The sequence below is a fragment of the Glycine soja genome, chromosome 8 (assembly GCF_004193775.1).
Source record: "Glycine soja cultivar W05 chromosome 8, ASM419377v2, whole genome shotgun sequence".
NCBI lineage: Eukaryota > Viridiplantae > Streptophyta > Magnoliopsida > Fabales > Fabaceae > Glycine > Glycine soja.
This window is the reverse complement of record NC_041009.1, coordinates 14,093,898-14,110,861: the sequence shown is the minus strand read 5'-3', so window position 1 is coordinate 14,110,861 and position 16,964 is coordinate 14,093,898. Positions and strand designations below refer to the sequence as shown.

At 36.7% G+C, this 16,964-nt stretch overlaps 2 protein-coding genes across 3 annotated transcripts; one reads left to right on the top strand and one right to left on the bottom strand.

Moving 5' to 3' along the window:
• The first annotated feature begins 968 nt into the window (after positions 1-968).
• On the top strand, positions 969-13,887 carry LOC114422156 (ubiquitin carboxyl-terminal hydrolase 25-like). 2 transcript variants are annotated; one of them, XM_028388370.1, is made up of 9 exons: positions 969-1,407; positions 1,501-1,966; positions 2,290-2,365; positions 2,462-2,554; positions 9,116-9,202; positions 9,309-10,081; positions 10,763-10,888; positions 13,070-13,210; positions 13,312-13,887. In XM_028388370.1, the coding sequence occupies exons 1-8, from the start codon at positions 1,227-1,229 to the stop codon at positions 13,191-13,193; spliced, it is 1,926 nt and encodes a 641-aa protein (XP_028244171.1). In that variant the 5' UTR covers positions 969-1,226; the 3' UTR covers positions 13,194-13,210; positions 13,312-13,887. The 2 variants fall into 2 exon arrangements, with proteins under 2 accessions (XP_028244171.1, XP_028244170.1); XM_028388369.1 differs by having other exon boundaries at positions 970-1,407; positions 13,070-13,203.
• Positions 13,888-15,381: 1,494 nt separating this feature from the next.
• Positions 15,382-16,594, bottom strand: LOC114424311 (nicotianamine synthase-like). Its single transcript, XM_028391155.1, has one exon. It carries the CDS (start codon positions 16,487-16,489, stop codon positions 15,629-15,631), a length of 861 nt encoding a protein of 286 aa, XP_028246956.1. The 5' UTR covers positions 16,490-16,594; the 3' UTR covers positions 15,382-15,628.
• Positions 16,595-16,964: the final 370 nt, after the last annotated feature.

Here is a 16,964-nt window from a genome sequence, read left to right as displayed (position 1 = left end):
TAATTATCCTTTGCATCTCACATCGTTTGATGAACCCATAATCTATGTGTCTCTTGTTTTGATCGAATCTTCACCATTCCCTAAAAGCACATAGATCCATCAACCTCATTAATCACCTTACTATTTAAGATCGTTTCATTCCTATTTCCTCTCTATTTTTCTTGAACCAAATACCTCTAGATTTATTTAATTTTCCACTTATTTCATGCTCAAATGGAAAAAAATGTAAAATGCTCCTCCCATAATCAATGTCGTATGATGGCATAATTAATTTTGCACGACACCATGTACCAGCTGATACCTACTTGCAACCTGCATTGTTGGATGAACCAATAATCTATATGCCTCTTGTTTCGACCAAATATCCACTAATTTTTTAAAAACACACAAACCTATCAACCTTGTTAATTGTCTCCTACATCCCTTATCGTTGGATGATCTCGTAATTCGTGTGTCTCTTGTTTCGATCAAATCTTCACCATTCCTTGAGAACACACAACCTTGTTAATTGTTTTCAACATTTCCTATCGTTGGATGAACTTGTAATCAATAATCCGTGCGTATCTTGTTTCGACCTAATCTCTGTCGTTCCTTGAAAAGACACAAATCTATCACCTTGTTAAATTGTCTCTAAACATCCTGTCTTATTTGATTAAACCTTAACCCATGTGCCTCTTGCTTAAACCAAATCTCTTTTTTTCCTTAAAAACACACAAATCCAATATCATGTTAATTACCTCACAATTCAAGACTTTCTCATCTCCATTTCTTCTTTATTTATTTTTTCTTATAAACCGACCATTTTGTTAATTGTCTCACTTTATTCCTCACTTATTTTCATTAATATATTTCTTTTCTATTTACCCTATTTTTCACCCATTTCTTTCCCTCCCATAAAAAAGTACTTAAGAATTTTTCATTCATTCACTTTTTGTCCACTAGTACTACTAGCAGGCAGTTCTTTGCGTCCTTAGTTCCCACTCCCTCTATTTTCCCCCAACAACCAAGAAGTCGCTAGAAGAATTAAAGAAAATAAAAAGAAAAAAGAAAAAGAAAACAGAGCAACACACACCCCAACCGCAGAGAGAGGGAAACACGAAAAAAAAACTAACTGAACCTCTCAGTCGAGATATGCGATTGCGGTGGCGTCGGCGGTGGTCCGGGTTGTTGAGTCCCCGATCGACGGCCAATGCAGCGGTTCGTTGCGGCGGCGTGCGGCGTCGTTGATGGCCCTGCAGATGACTTGGCAGCCGAGTCTCCTGAGTCAGAAACGCAAAACCGGAACCGGTCCTCCCTTAGGGCTCCGTAACCTAGGCAACTCGTGCTACCTCAACAGCGTCCTCCAGTGCCTCACCTACACTCCTCCTCTCGCCAATTTCTGCCTCCGTCTCCAACACTCTTCTCTCTGTAATCAATCAATTAACCTCAATTTCAATTTCTTTAAATTTTTTCTTCATTTTCTGCGTTTTCTGACCTAATAATTCTCTTGTTTCGATTCAGGTGATTCTTCTGGGTCTTCGTGTCCGTTCTGCATACTGGAGAAGCAGATTGCACGGTCGCTGCGATTGGATCTCACGCACGACGCGCCGTCCAAGATCCAGAGCTGCATCCGGATCTTCGCCGAGAACTTCCGCTGCGGCCGCCAGGAGGACGCGCACGAGTTCCTCCGCTACGTCATCGACGCCTGCCACAACACCTGCCTCCGCCTCAAGAAGCTCCGCCGCAAAGGCGCAGAGGCCAATGGCGGCGGCGACGAAGCTGGTGGCAGTACAGTGGTGAAGGAGATTTTCGGTGGCGCCTTGCAGAGCCAGGTGAAGTGTCTGTGCTGTGGATATGAGTCGAATAAGGTTGATGAGATAATGGATATTAGTCTTGATGTTTTCCATAGTAACTCGCTTAAAGACTCCATGCAAAAGTTCTTTCAGCCTGAGGTTTTAGATGGCAACAATAAGTACAAGTGTGATAGGTGAGTCACCGACTGACTGAGTGCGTGTGCAAGTGTGTGTATGCGTTTCGATTTTTAAATGTTCGGACAAAACTTAGATACAATTCCTTAGGTTAGGTGTTGTTTGGATTGTTCTCCGGTCAGAATTGGGGTTTCGCCTTGCTAATATGAATAATCGTTTATTGCAAATCTTTATTATGCAAATTATTGTGGTGAAACTCCAATTTTGATTGGAGAACACCTATTCAAATATATCTAAGTGTTGTCCTATTTCTTTTTTTTTTTTTTTTTGTGTGTGTGTTTTAGTTATTGAGACGATGAAACTGTGGGTGATTGTTGTTCAGTTGTAAGAAATTAGTGGCCGCTAAGAAGCAGATGTCCATACTTCAAGCACCTAACATCCTTGTGATACAGCTAAAGGTTGGTTATATCAGTTTTTCTATTTTTTTTCTTTGGTTGTTTGGATTAGTCTTGGGACTTTTGAATGATGGTGTGTTGGTGAAATTTGGATTGTAGAGATTTGAGGGCATATTGGGTGGCAAGATTGACAAGGCTGTTGCATTTGAAGAGGTTTTGGTGCTTTCTAGCTTCATGTGCAAAGCAAGCCAGGTATGTTTTGGGCTTGTTTTGAACTAGTTACTACTGCAAAGGGGTGTGTGTGTTTTTTCATGTGGAGGAGCACACCAGCATGGTTTAGGAAGCACAGGCACTTCAAAATAGTAGCCGTGTGTTTATCGTATCTGCATCCTTGTTTGACACTTTCAATACTCCTAACTATATTTTATAATCTTACACTAATACAGATGGAAATATCACGATAGTGATAATTATGTAAATAAAAGCATTTTGTTACATCTGCCATGTGTCATGCTCACCTTAAAAATTATTTTTCCCATTTAATTTAATTTTAGGTTTTATGTTGATTTTATAATAATTTTGTACATTGTGCTATAGTTGGATCGTATTTATAAGTTTTAAAATTTACTCTATACCCGTGTCTGAGTCCAGGCAATGTTATTTCATGCTTTCTAGGACATGATTCAAAGTGTGTAAGGTCTACCTAGAAATTTGTGATTAGTTCTTCCTTTACACTTGTGAATGGTCTCCCAAATTTTGTTTCTTCACTCAGCCAAAAAATCAGAGGGGGAAAAGTCTCGATCAAAGTCTTTCAATAATTTTCTATGTTTATTTATGCTAATTTTGTTTCACTAAGCACACATGATCAACCTTACAATTTCATGTCTCTCCAATTTACTGTTGTTATTATTATTCATTAAGAAAGAAGAGTGAATCAAAGAGAGGAGGGCAAGATATTCTCAACAAGAAAAACAAATAAAGAAAAATTGCAACAAAACCACAGAAATGGAACTCAATATTAAAAATGCACATTAATTGGCACTTGGCTGTCCATTGTCGTCATTTTTATAGGTACACACAAACACAATGATTGGCTTGTGAAGAAGCTTGTCAAATGAGATGATATGCCCTCATTGTTCTTGAGAGATTAATAAAACATGTTTCTTAATATGTCAGTCGTATAGAGTGATAGTTGACAGATGTTTGAGCCCAGTTTGTGAAATACCTTTGGGTAAATTGTGGTTTCAAAATTTATTGTTGTATGAGCAGCTTAGTCTGATAGATTCACTTTTAATAGCTAGAAGATTATAATATGACAAGTAATTGTTTCCTGGACATCTACTTTAGGTGCTACTCGTGTATACTTGATAAGACTGTATGAAGTTTGTTGTGAATACTAATAATGTTGCTTAAATATTCAGAAAATGAACTAAGGAAAGAATTAATGATAGAGGATTGGAATCCATGAAAATTGTTGTTAGAAAAGTTTTATTATGTCTGTTGTTCAGTCTTTACAGCTGACTTTTGTTGTATCTAGTAGTACTTGTTTACCGTAGTCTAGGGACTCTATTGTACTCCTTTTCTGTAAACTGATAACGTCAACACTTGAAATTTGAATTGTGTGGGAAAATTCACACACACCACACCTTTTTCATTGCTTTCCATACACATATATATAGAGTACAAAGAGAGAGAGGGAGAGAGAGGAGAGGACAGCTGTGCACAATGACAAGGTTCAGCTGTCCTCTGAATAAAGCTGAAACTAATAGCGACCCTACACAAAACTATACAAACATTCAACACTCCCCCTCAAGCTGGAGCATACAAATCATATGCACCAAGCTTGGAACATATAGATTGAATCCTAGTTCCTCTTAAGGACTTAGTCAAAATATCTGCTGGCTGATCATTAGAATTAATGAACTCAGTGATAATCTCCTTGGACAATAATTTCTCTCAAATGAAATGACAATCAATCTCTATGTGCTTAGTCCTCTCATGAAAAATCGGATTTGAGGCTATGTGAAGAGCTGTTTGATTATCACAGTATAACTTCATTTGCACCACTTTACAAAATCTCAATTCTTGGACAAATTGTTTAATCCACATAAGTTCGCATGTAACCATAGCCATAAATCGATATTCGGCCTTTGCACTGGATCGAGTAACAACAGTTTGCTTCTTGCTTTTCCAAGAGATAATATTTCTTCCAATGAAAACACTATCCAGAGGTAGATCCCCTGTCCATGGGACAACCAGCCCAATCCGCATCACAATATCCAGAGGTAGATCTCCTGTCTTCATACAACAATCCTTGTCCTGGAGCTTTCTTCACATATCTAAGAATCCGCATGACAGCATTCCAATGATCAACATGAGGATTTTGCATAAATTGGCTAACCACCCCAACAACAAAAGAAATATCAGGTCTTGTAATGGTGAGATAAATGAGTTTCCCCACAAGTCTCCTATATCTCTTAGGATCAGGATAAATTTCACTTTGATCTTCCATGAGCTTCAGATTTGGGTCTATAGGACTATCAACAGGTCTACAATTTTGTATGTCTGTTTCCTCCAGTATATCAAGAGCATACTTCCTCTGTGAGATTACAACACCATCTTCTAATTGAGCCACCTCAATACCAAGAAAGTATTTCAAATATCCCAGGTCTTTGGTCTGGAAATGGCTGAACAAGTGCTCTTTTAGCTGGCAATCTTAGTAGCATCATTTCCTATAACCACTATATCATCAACATAGACCATTAGATAAACACACTTTCTAGGGGATGTATGACAATAAAAAACAAAATGATCTGCTTCACTTCGTTTCAGCCCAAAAAGTTGGACAATATGACTAAATTTGCCAAACCAAGCTCGAGGAGATTGCTTCAACCTATAGAGAGACCGGTGTAGCTGGCACACAAGGCCATACTCCCCCTGAGCAACAAATCCAGGTGGTTGCTCCATATAAATTTCCTCCTCAAGATCACCATACATTTTTAATGTTAAGTTGATGGAGGGGCCAACGACGCATGACAACCATAGCAAGAAACAAACGAACAATAGTAATTTTAGCTACAGGAGAAAAAGTATCACAATAATCAAGGCCATAAATTTGAGTGTATCCTTTAGCTAGCAACCGAGCCTTGAGCCGATCAACCCCACCATTATGCCCAACCTTAATAGTATAGACCCACTTACAACCAACAGTTTTCTTGCCAAAAGGAAAAGGAATAAGCTCCCAAGTACCATTATTTTCAAGAGCCCGTATTTCATCAATCATGGGCTGTCGCCATCCAGGATGAGCAAGTGCCTCATGAATATTGGTAGGAATAGTAAGAGAAGACAATGAGAAAACAAAAGAAAAATATGAAGGAGACAACCGATGATAACTCAAGAAATTATAAATAGGATGAGGATTACGAGTAGACCGAGTATTTTTCCTGATAGCAATAGGCCAATCTGAATCAGAGTGATGAGAAGAAGTGGATGAGGAAGGATCCATGGTTTGAGGATCTGTTGGAGGAGGATGAGAATCACGAGGAGAAGGCTTTGGCACTGTAGAATCAACTTGCTGGGTCCTGCGTTGGTATGTAATAAGAGGTGGAGGAGCAACGTAGAACTTGGTGGAGGAGATGGGACTCCACTGACATTTTGACTGGAATTACCTAGAGGATAAGGAGAGGGGACTGGAAGGACCTGTTGGAGAGAAGAAGGGTAGTCCATGGATGGTGAGAAGAAGGGTGTGTCCTAAAAAAATGTTACATTTGCAGACATATATTATCGTCTTGTAGTTGGAGAGTAACATTTGTATCCCTTTTGAATAACCCAAAAAGACACATTTAATGGCCTTAGCAGAGAGTTTGTCTAAACCAGGAGAGATCATGAACAAAACAAGTACAACCAAACACTCTAGGAGAAATATGATATAATGGAGTGAGGGATTTGGTTTTCAAGAGAAGAATAAGGCATTCTATTTATCAAGAAACAAGTAGTAAGAACTGCATCTCTCCAATGGTGTGTAGGAACATTGGAATTTAACATTGGAGAATGTGCAGTTTCAAGGAGATGACGATTCTTTCTCTCTGCTATGCCATTTGTTGTGGTGTATGAGGACATGTGAACTGATGTAAAATACCTGTTGAGGATAAAAATGAGTACAAGCCATGAGAAAAATACTCTTTAGCATTATCACTTATGAAAATCTTAATAGTTTTTCCAAATTGGTTCACAATTTCATGAAAGAAAGACATGAATATAGGCAAAAGTTTAGATCTGTCTTTCATTAGATAAACCCAAGTACATCTAGAGAATTCATCAATAAAGGTTACAAAATATCTAAAACCAAAAGATGTGACGCGACTTGGTCCCCAAATATCAGAATGAATGGTAGAGAAAGTTGAGTTACATCTTTGTGTAGTTTGAGGAAATGATGATCTAACATGTTTTCCTAGTTGACAAGACTCACATTCTAAGACTTGAAGATTCTTAAGATTAGGAACCATCATTTTTAACTTTGATAGACTCGGATGACCCGGACGATCATGTAAAAGCTTGGGTTTTGAAGTTGCAAAACAGGACACAGGAAAGTTGGATTCTAAGTAGTAGAGCCCTCGTGATTCACGTCCTTCTCCAATCAGACGACCCGTACCATGTTCCTAAATAACAAAAGAATTAGCATTAAAGGTTACTGAACAATTTAACGAACGGGTCAGCTAACTTAAAGAGATTAGGTTGTAGGAATAATGAGAAATAAATAATACAAAATTCAACTTTAATGAAGGAGACAAAGAAACTTGGCCAATTCCTTGAGATGCAACTTTGGACCCATTAGCTACAGTAACAAAGTGAGGAGTTTTTGGAAAAGACATGAATGAAAAGGATGATTTATTACCAAAGATATGATTAGAGGCACCTGAATCAAGTATCTAAGGACTAGGACCTTCCATGGATTAAGAAATACACGCTGATGAAACGCATGGTACAGAGGAAGATTGTGCTTGGTTGCTGGATTTTTCAGATTTGAGCTGCAAATATTCTTGATACTCCTCATCAGAGAATTTAGACTCTGATTTTTCTGTTTTAGAAACATGAGCTACTTTGTCAGGAAAATCATGTAAGGAGTAACAGTTTTCTTGTGTGTGACCTATCCTCTTGCAATATGTGCTTTGAGGACGTCCACTCTTTCCACCACGGCCTCCTCTATTGTTGCGACCTCCTCTTCTTCCACAAGATGCAGCCATGGCTGATGTTTCCCCAACTTAAGCTAAATGTTCATCTTTCAACACCTGAGGTACACGAAGAAGTCTATTATGAGGGAGTCCATTGACGGAACTTGGTCACCTGCAAGAACTTGGTCACGAACATGATCAAAATCTGAATGTAGACTTCTCAAGATAAGAACCATGTAAAACTTATCCAGCTTCCTATTTACTTCCTCCAAAGATTTAGCTGTAAGAAACCTTTTCAGTTCTTCCATTGCCGCTCTAGCTTTACCTACATGTGCAATCATATCATGGCTGGTTTGTTTGAGAAGAGCAACTTTCTGGGTTGCATCAAACAGGCTTTGAATGTCGTTGGCAAATATCTCTTAGGCATTCTTCCAAAAGGAACAACATGTTTTGATTGCCATAGCACAACACACAATTGAAAATCAAGCTTCTCTCACTCAGCTCTCTTGTCGTTTGGGACAGCACCAACTTCCTTCTCCAAGTGGTCATGATATCCTTGGCCGAAAAATCACAACTCCACTGAAGCAGACCAAGACAAGTAGTTTTTCCAGTTGAGTTTTGCAGTAGTAATGGTGAGAGTTCCAGAGAATAAGGAAATAGGACTGGAAGAAGCCATTTTTGACCAAAAAAGCAAAACCCTAACAAAGTAGAAGAAGAGGAAGCACGACTTGACGAGCAAACGCTGAAACAGAGGCTGAAACGTGCCCAAAAGATCATGACGCGGCGCTTGAGACTAGTCCGGCGAGATTCCGGTGACCGGATGGCGGCACGTGGGCTTCACGCGCCAGAATGGGCGCGAGCTGGTGGCGGCACGTGGCTAGGTTGCTGGCCACGTGATCTGCAGGGTTGTGTCATGCTTCTCGAGGCACACCCAACCCCGAACTCGCCGGTGAATTTGGCGGCGGCGGCCAAAGAACCCGCTCTGATGCCAACTTGAAATTTGATTTGTGTGGGAAAATTCACACACACACCACACCTTTTCCATTGCTTTCAATACACATATATATAGAGTACAGAGAGAGAGAGGGAGAGAGAGGAGAGGACAGCTGTGCACAATGACAAGGTTCAGCTGTCCTCTGAATAAAGCTGAAACTAATAGCGACCTTACACAAAACTATACAAACATTCAACATCAACTATTCTGAATATTCTTTAAACTTAACCAAATTTGTTTTTCTTTGTTCCGTTCTAGTTCATATGGAAGTTATGGTATAAAAAAGCTGAAATTACTTGTGTGATAGAAAAGCTTTTGACAAATTTTGTGATGGAGTATGGGAATTGAACTATCCAATATCCATTGAATATAAAACTCATACATTGTGGTAATATTTAACTGCAAAAGGGGTGGCTAGTTTAGGACTCTGAACTAAATGGTGAAACTTCAAAGATGCTAAAATACTATTTATTAATGTGCCACTCGCAATAAAAAGCATAAACTGCTTAGTGAAGGCCAATAATGGTTCAATATTTTTTCCAGCCTACACTGACATCTTGTAAGAATGGTGTAATGTGACCAATATTACCTAAGTCTTCCATTTTAATATTATCTTTAGCTTCCTTTCTAACAGTTATCTTTATGCAGGATCCCCAACCGGAATATAAGCTCTTTGGCACTATTGTGCATTCAGGCTACTCCCCCGAATCTGGTCACTACTATGCTTATATAAAGGTTTGTTAATTTATAGTTCATATGTACCCAAATTATGTAGCTGATACATTGATTCCTAAATAACTTCTAATTGTGCCCAGAATCTAATTTCCTATTCTGTTCACAGGATGCAATGGGTCGGTGGTATTGCTGTGATGATTCTTGTGTAACTGTTGCAACCCTTCAGGAAGTTTTGTCAGAAAAGGTTTACATTCTTTTTTTCTCGCGAACTAACCAAAGGCCAGTGTCAAGTAGTAATTCTCTTGCTTCAAATGGTGTAAAGCCTCATTCCAATGGGAGCCAAACATCTGAATGCCCAAAGGTTGGTGTACCACCAAAAGCAGTGCATGCAAAATCGAATTCTGAGCTATCTTCTTGGAAGGATATACCAAGAGTTTCTAAGACTGCTAAAGCACCTTCCAGCTCACGAGTGAAGTTTGACATTAATGGAAGCTCTTCTTCTAAAAGAAATTCTGCTCCTGTGAGTGTGAATGGGAAAGTTGATGTTTGTAGGAATCAGCCTTCAGCAGTAAATGGGCATGTGAAAGATTCAGCTTCTTTGGAGAATGGTAAGGAAGATTCTTCATTACCCACCAGGAATGGCATTGACGAAAATAAAGTTTCTGTTGACAAATTGAAAAGAAAGGAGTCAACAGTTTCAAATGGACACACTGGTAATCAGACAGTTGATATTCATTCTGTAAAGTCAGATCTCAAGGAAGATACTGACAGAAGCAGGATAATAGCAGGTAGAGTGCCTGACAATTTTAAGCAAGAAAGCAATGGCCTCAACAACAAACCTACAATATTGGGGAATAAGAGAAAACTACAGGGGGACCCATGCATTTTACTTGCACATGATGGTCAGTCTCAAGCAAGAGTTCAAGAACTGAAGGACATGTAAGACATTACTGAAATTCAATCTCTTTTTTTTTTTTTTTTCATACAAATTATGCGTAAACATTTATTTATTTATTTATGTTTTTTTAAATGTCACCTAGCTATGCTTTATGTTTTCTGATATATACATTGAAATGTAGCATCTTATACTTCTGTTCGTGTTTTGTGTTAATGCTTGAAATTTTTTGTTTATGAAATCTTTCAGTTTTACTAGACTTTGATATTTGTAGTTGTTATTGTTTGGATAACCTAATTGGTGAGGAAGGGAATACAAAAATTTGATTCATTTCTTTTGGTATCCAAATCACATAGCATTCCAATTTGAAAGAAACATTGTGCAATTAATAATGGACGTTCCACTATATTTTTCTTCATTTGGTAATTTATCTCCCTTTCCTTCTATCTTCAATATCTCAAATGCAAAAAATATATTGATCTTGTTAATTTTTTTCAGGATACTAGTCTTCTTGATTTATACTATACTGAAATCTTCATGATTGTGATTGGTCATTCCCAAACTTGTTTACTCACTCGTTAACATTTATTTACCTATTTTCTTTGACAATTAGTTATACAGCTTTACATTCTAAAATATTTTTTGTCTGATTTGGATACTGTTTTGTTTCTAAAATATTCTTTATATGCTTGATTCTGATATTATGTTTTCAAAATATTGCTCAGTCTTGGGAAAGAGGCAAAGTCAGTTTTGAGGTCAATTGGCTGGACTGATAAGGTCTACGAATTTATGCGTTCAAAGAAGTTACGTGCACAAGAAGCTGGAAATTTGACAAATGGAGATGAAATAAGGTAAGGTTGATCATATTCTGCAGTGCTTTATGCACAGCCATTAGTATTACACACAAACATGTCTGTTCCACAATTTTGTGAATATTATCATATACTGTTTTAACTATTACATTGCCTTTTAAGTACATAAGATTTAAGAGATTGATTTCCAACTGTGACTATAGATGCCAGCCAGGTGGAGGGATATAGGTTTCTATAATCAAGTTTATATTTATTATGATGAAGCTTTAGAAAAGTGTGATGCTAGAGGAAACGTGGCTTAGAATAATGCTGTTGGCAACTTGGCATGTCTGGTTAAGTGATTGTGAAGATTGGAATTTTTTAGCATTTGTTGGGACAAAAGGGAGGGCGAGCCTTGGCACAATGGTAAAGTTGTGCCTTGGTGATTGGTAGTCATGGGCTTGAATTTGGATGCAGCCTCTTTTGCGTATGCAAGGGTAAGATTGCGTACAATGATCTTCCCTCGTACCTTCGCATAGCAAGGAGCCCTTGGGCACTGGGGTACATCAGTTTTTTTTTTTTTTTGTTGGGACTAAAGGTGCAAGGATGAAGAGGAGTCAATGCAGATAGGAACAGTTAAGGCAGCTAGTTACCGGAGGATCATTAGATAAAGGGGCGAAATAAGGGTAGGAAGGGGGCATTTAGGAAATTGTATTTTGTGAACCAAGCAAGTGCTCAGTTATAAAAGGGGACTCCCTAGGACGGGAGTTTCTCTCCTTGTTTTGTTGAATTTTAGTCAATAAATACAATCATCCTTTTCTTTTCTCCATTTCCATTGGGAGCTCTTGATAGCAGCAACTTCTATGTAAGAATATATTAAAATTATCCAATGGCATCGTGATTATATCATTTATATGTTAGAATATCTTAGATTACCTTTAAGAATTAGTTTTCTCATTTCCTTATCTCACAATTTGTTTCCTTATTTCGTTAGGATTATAATCTTATAATAATACTTCAAAAGCATTTTTTTTTTTGTTTCAGTACCTTTCCATCAGCCCTAGTGGAAGATAAATAGCCTTCTATTGTTAACCCACCTGACATAAAACCAAATAGATTCTTTGCTACCATAGTCTCTACTCTTAATCTATGCTCAATCACCTTTTCCCTTAATTTCACAGCATAGTTCATAAGTTTTATCCCTTTCTAGTTTACTCCTCGATTCATTTTGCATTTTCTTATATTTCAAAATCTCATTAAATAGCTTAGTAAACCAAATAATACCTTGTTTTCTTACTCATTCCCAAAGTTCAATAGAAATATGTTAGGAACAACAACTTTATCATTATTCATCCTCTTAAGGACTTGTTTATGCTGCCCAGTTCCCCCACACATTGCATCTCAAGTCAACAGAATACTCAATAAAACATTTTTCAAAGTCTCTATTTAGTATGAAGCTGGGCCAAACAAAGCCTTAATCCTTAGTATTTAGTATAAATAAGGGTTAATGTTTTTATTGGTTTGTGTCACATTGCAATACATCACAATACTCAAGAAAATATTACTCAAAGTATCTATTTTCTCAATTTCATCCTTCAATACCTAAAAACATCATTTCAACACTAATATGTAGTGTACTGATATTATTCAATGGTAAGCCATTTTCCACACTTGACATTTTATGCTGTTAGTTTTATAGGCTGTTTGCATGCTCATTATATGTGCATGCTGCATGCCCATATGCTTCGTCTATACTTGCAATAAAAAAATGCCAAATGCCTGAGCATAGACTAATCTTTTGTATTTAGCCATAGCATATGTAGTACCTATTGAGTATGTGGGCAGAGGCTTGTGATTTGTTTTCCTTTGTTTTTTGAAGTGATTGCACGTTCGTTTAAGGTTGTCTTTTTGAAGTTGATGATGATAATATTAAGTAGTTCATCATGTGGCTTTGCCTCGACAACCCAGTTTTTTCCAATTTGCCTCAGTGCAGTACAGTCTCAATTCTTAAAATTGGAAAAAGGAAGAAAAACCAAGGGTCAATGAAATCCTAGTTTTAGTTTTATAAATGGTTTCTTAGAGCTATTTATTTATTTCTGTGGGGTACATAGTTTTATTTCTTTAATTATTTAACAACTATGCACTGAAAGTTCCCTTTCACATTTCTTAATTTATGGACGACGATGATTGTGATTTGACTTGCTGGTTATAATCCCTGGATCTGCACTACATGTGATGCAGGAAGTTGTTAATAGGAGATGCGCAGGGAGCTTTCATATCCAAGATTCCCGAGTCATTGAAACAGGATATGATTCAACGACTCCAATCATTTAGCCAAGAAAAAATACAATTTTCAGGACCTTGATCAGAGCATGGTATGAGGTGATCTATTATTTTATTCTACAGATTTGCAGTTCTATAAGCCTTTAAGTCTATTAAGTGATTTTATACTGAGTTTCTATTTCATTTTCAAAATGTTGCAGAATGTCGATCTGTCGTGCTAGCGAGGCGTGGTGTGAATACTCTGTATTACTAATTATTGTAGTGATGGTGGCACCCTTGCTGGGATGCTCAGTTTGGGTTTGTTACATACTCTAACTCTTTGAGGCTGGCGATAATAGCAGGAGAATGAGGAGACTTGTTATCATTGAAGCATGGCTTTGTTATGCTTCTAGGTGCTTCATTCATATTTGAGATAGAAGTTCAGATTTCATGTCAGGCCAGTTTTCTTTCTTCATGGAGGCTATAAAGTTCTATTGCATCTTGAGGAGAGCTTGCCAGGAATTCTATTCATTCTGTACAATCTTATATTTTAGCGATGTACTGAAGCAAAATCTTAATTTTCTATAAAATTGCTCAACAAATTTTGCAGCGAAGATGAGGCTGTGCATGACTTGTGGATACACTACACCCTATTAACAGTGTCTGTAGTTCTTAAAAATTCATTCGCTATGTAAACGTTTTGCCCGAGAGGACAAGATCCTGAAATTTGTGAGATTTATAAGTAAATTTTGATACACATCGGCAACTAAGTAACATGGTTAAAAAATAGCTTTCAAGATGGTTAAAATTTAGAAATTCTATATTGTTCAATATTTTGGTAGACAAAATGATAGTGACATTAAATTCTATATCATTATGTGCGTCTATAATGGATTTTCACTTGTTTGGTATACGGGACTTGAAATAAATGCTTTAATAGATGATGAGTTGTATGAATGATACGAATCAAGTTGATTTGTATGTTTAATTTATATTTACGGATCAAGTTTATTCGTATAAATATATGGATCAATCATAGGATAATTTTGGAATTAACAAAAAATGTTAGATGTACAAGTAATAAAATTGGTGTATCTAACATCACCCAAAAGATAGAAGTGCGTGCATTATAACAATGTAGGCCCAAATTAATACTGAACAAAATATAGGTTGGTAAATGACCCCTAGGATGAAGGATGAAGAATAATTATATAAAAGTATTAATCGTAATCATCATATCATTAACGTCCATGTCATATTCTTCAAATATTGCAAGAATTTAACGCGAGAAGTGGAATATGAATAGTAGCCTCAATGTTGCAATATCAGGATTGTGAAACAAAATTCATTGTTAAAATACATATGGTGTAAGGGAGTTTAACTTGACTAAAAATCATACGTGTTATATATATGGTTATCATACTGCTCTAGGTTCTTCATAATTATGTAACCAAGGCTTTGAACTGTCAAAATGGACCGTGAAAATATTAAAATACCCGAGAAAAGGTGCACACTATACAGATGAGAGGAAGAGAATGCTTTGCAGCAAATACTCCCCACTCACGCTTTCGATTGATTTGTGCCGTCCTATGCAAGATTTTTACTACACGTAGAGGTAATGTGTATAAACTATTAAGTAAAAATGTGATGAAAATCTTGATTCGTATAGTTTCACGATTCATATTTTTTAGTTTTTATAGTTTTGAAAGTGATTTTTTTTAATTTTTATAGTTTACATTTTAATTCTTTTAGTCCCTATAATTTAAAAATAATCTTTTTAGTCCTTATAGTTTGTATTTTAATTCTTTTTTAGTCCATATAATTTGAAAATAATTTTTTAGTTCCTATAATTTATATTTTAATTACCTTTTAGTCCTTATTTCAAAAAAATATATAAAAATAATTAGTTACAAATTAATTATAAATTATCAATTATTTTTATTATAAATTATCTTGCGATAAATTAATTACGAATTAGTTACTAATATTTTTGTAGTTAATTATAATTGATAATATTACTCAATTTTGATGGTAAGGACTAAAAATAAATTAAAATATAAAATATAGAGACTAAAAAAATCACTTTCAAATTATAGGGACTAAAAGAGAATTAAAATGTAAATTATAAAGATTAAAAAATCATTTTCAAACTATAGGAACTAAAAGAGAATTAAAATGTAAATTATAAGGATTAAAATAACCACTTTAAAACTATAAGGACTAAAATGTAATTATATGGATCAAAAGAGTAATTAAACCAAATTTAATAAAGAAAATAATAACTCATTGCCTTTTGAGAACAGTAGCGCTTATTTATTAAAAATTTTAGTGATACACATACTATTAATCATCATAACCATTAGAGGACACTGAACAACACCATGTTAAGTGAGTATAAGTAAAGCATAGAATAAAGTAAACCCCGCCTCAACAACAACAAAACACATTGGAACATAAAAATTAACTTCACAGCACTGATCTTCTTGAAGTAGATATAGAACAAACAACAACTTGGGTGTGGTTACCGAGCCCAATTAATTAAGCTTTAGGCTTGCGAAGAAGAACAACTGAGTTGATCACATCATTTGTGGGGTGAAAGATGGTAAGAACCTCAAAATTCACCATGTCACGTTCCTCAACAATAGGGTACAAGAAAGCCCTAGCCCCTTTTGCACTTCTCACAAGCAAAGTCCCTCCCTCCTTCATATACTTCCTTATATGTCCCAAAATCTTCACTTTTGCTTCCCTACTCATTCCCACAAGCGCAGCCAGAAAGATGCAATCATATTGCCCTAATCTCTCCCTCACTTCCATCACATCCTGTGTCTCAAACTTCATCCTCTTCTCGAGGGCCGAGTCCGAAGCCACGATCTTTCGTGCCACCTCGTTCGCCTTTTCGTCGATGTCAAAGTTGTCAAAGTGTGTGGATTCCATGTGGTGAGTGGCCATGACGATGGAGGTGAGTGGCATTGGCCCTGACCCTACAAAGGCCACTTTCTTAGGGCTCAAAACCCCGTTTTCTTTGAGGATTTTGCTCTCCATGTTGGCTAGCTTGACATAGTTCCCGTAATAAGGGAATAGGGTTACATTTTTCATTGGCTCAGGTGTGAGGCTTATGAAGGTCGAGAATTCGAGCTCTAGGAGCCCCTCGGCGTGGCCACTTAGGTTAATGAGGCTATCACGCATGTCTTGCACCTCTTTGGGCAAGGCTTCGATGTCAATGGTTGAAGGGAGGGTGCAAAGCTTCACTAGGTGGGTGAAGTGACTATTGACTTGCTTGCATGGCCTTAGGGATTCAAGCTTGGAGATGCTTGCATGGAGTTGCATGATTTGAGATATGAGGAGCTCTGGTGGAATTTGTTGAGTTTCAATGTTGTTGATGCTTTGGAAAGCAGCCATTATTGGGTTGAAAATTGAAATGAATTGAAGTATAAGGTTGAGAGATGAACTTTAACTAGAGTAGAACACTAGGGTTTTGTATTTGCCTTGTGGAAAAAGTAGAGAAGGCATAAACTATTTATAGTTGCATGGGCATGGATCGAAAGGTCATTATTGTTATTGTTGGACATTGTCTAATGATGTTGGAATTCTGAAATCCATGTACTGGTCAACTACAAAGGGGTGTTTCATGCCTTCAAGATTGTAATCACCTGGATACATGATGGTGATAGATATATAGGTGTTATCTAATCATCATCTGAATATTGGAATTGCACAAAATATACATCACAAATAAGGTGGAAGAAATTAATAAGTCCGTTTATTTTATTACTATTATTATTATCCTAAAGGTACGTATTGAGAAATTAATATATTGAGCTTTTACTAGAAATTATACTAGCTATCAATACATTGGAAACTGTGCTGGGGAAAA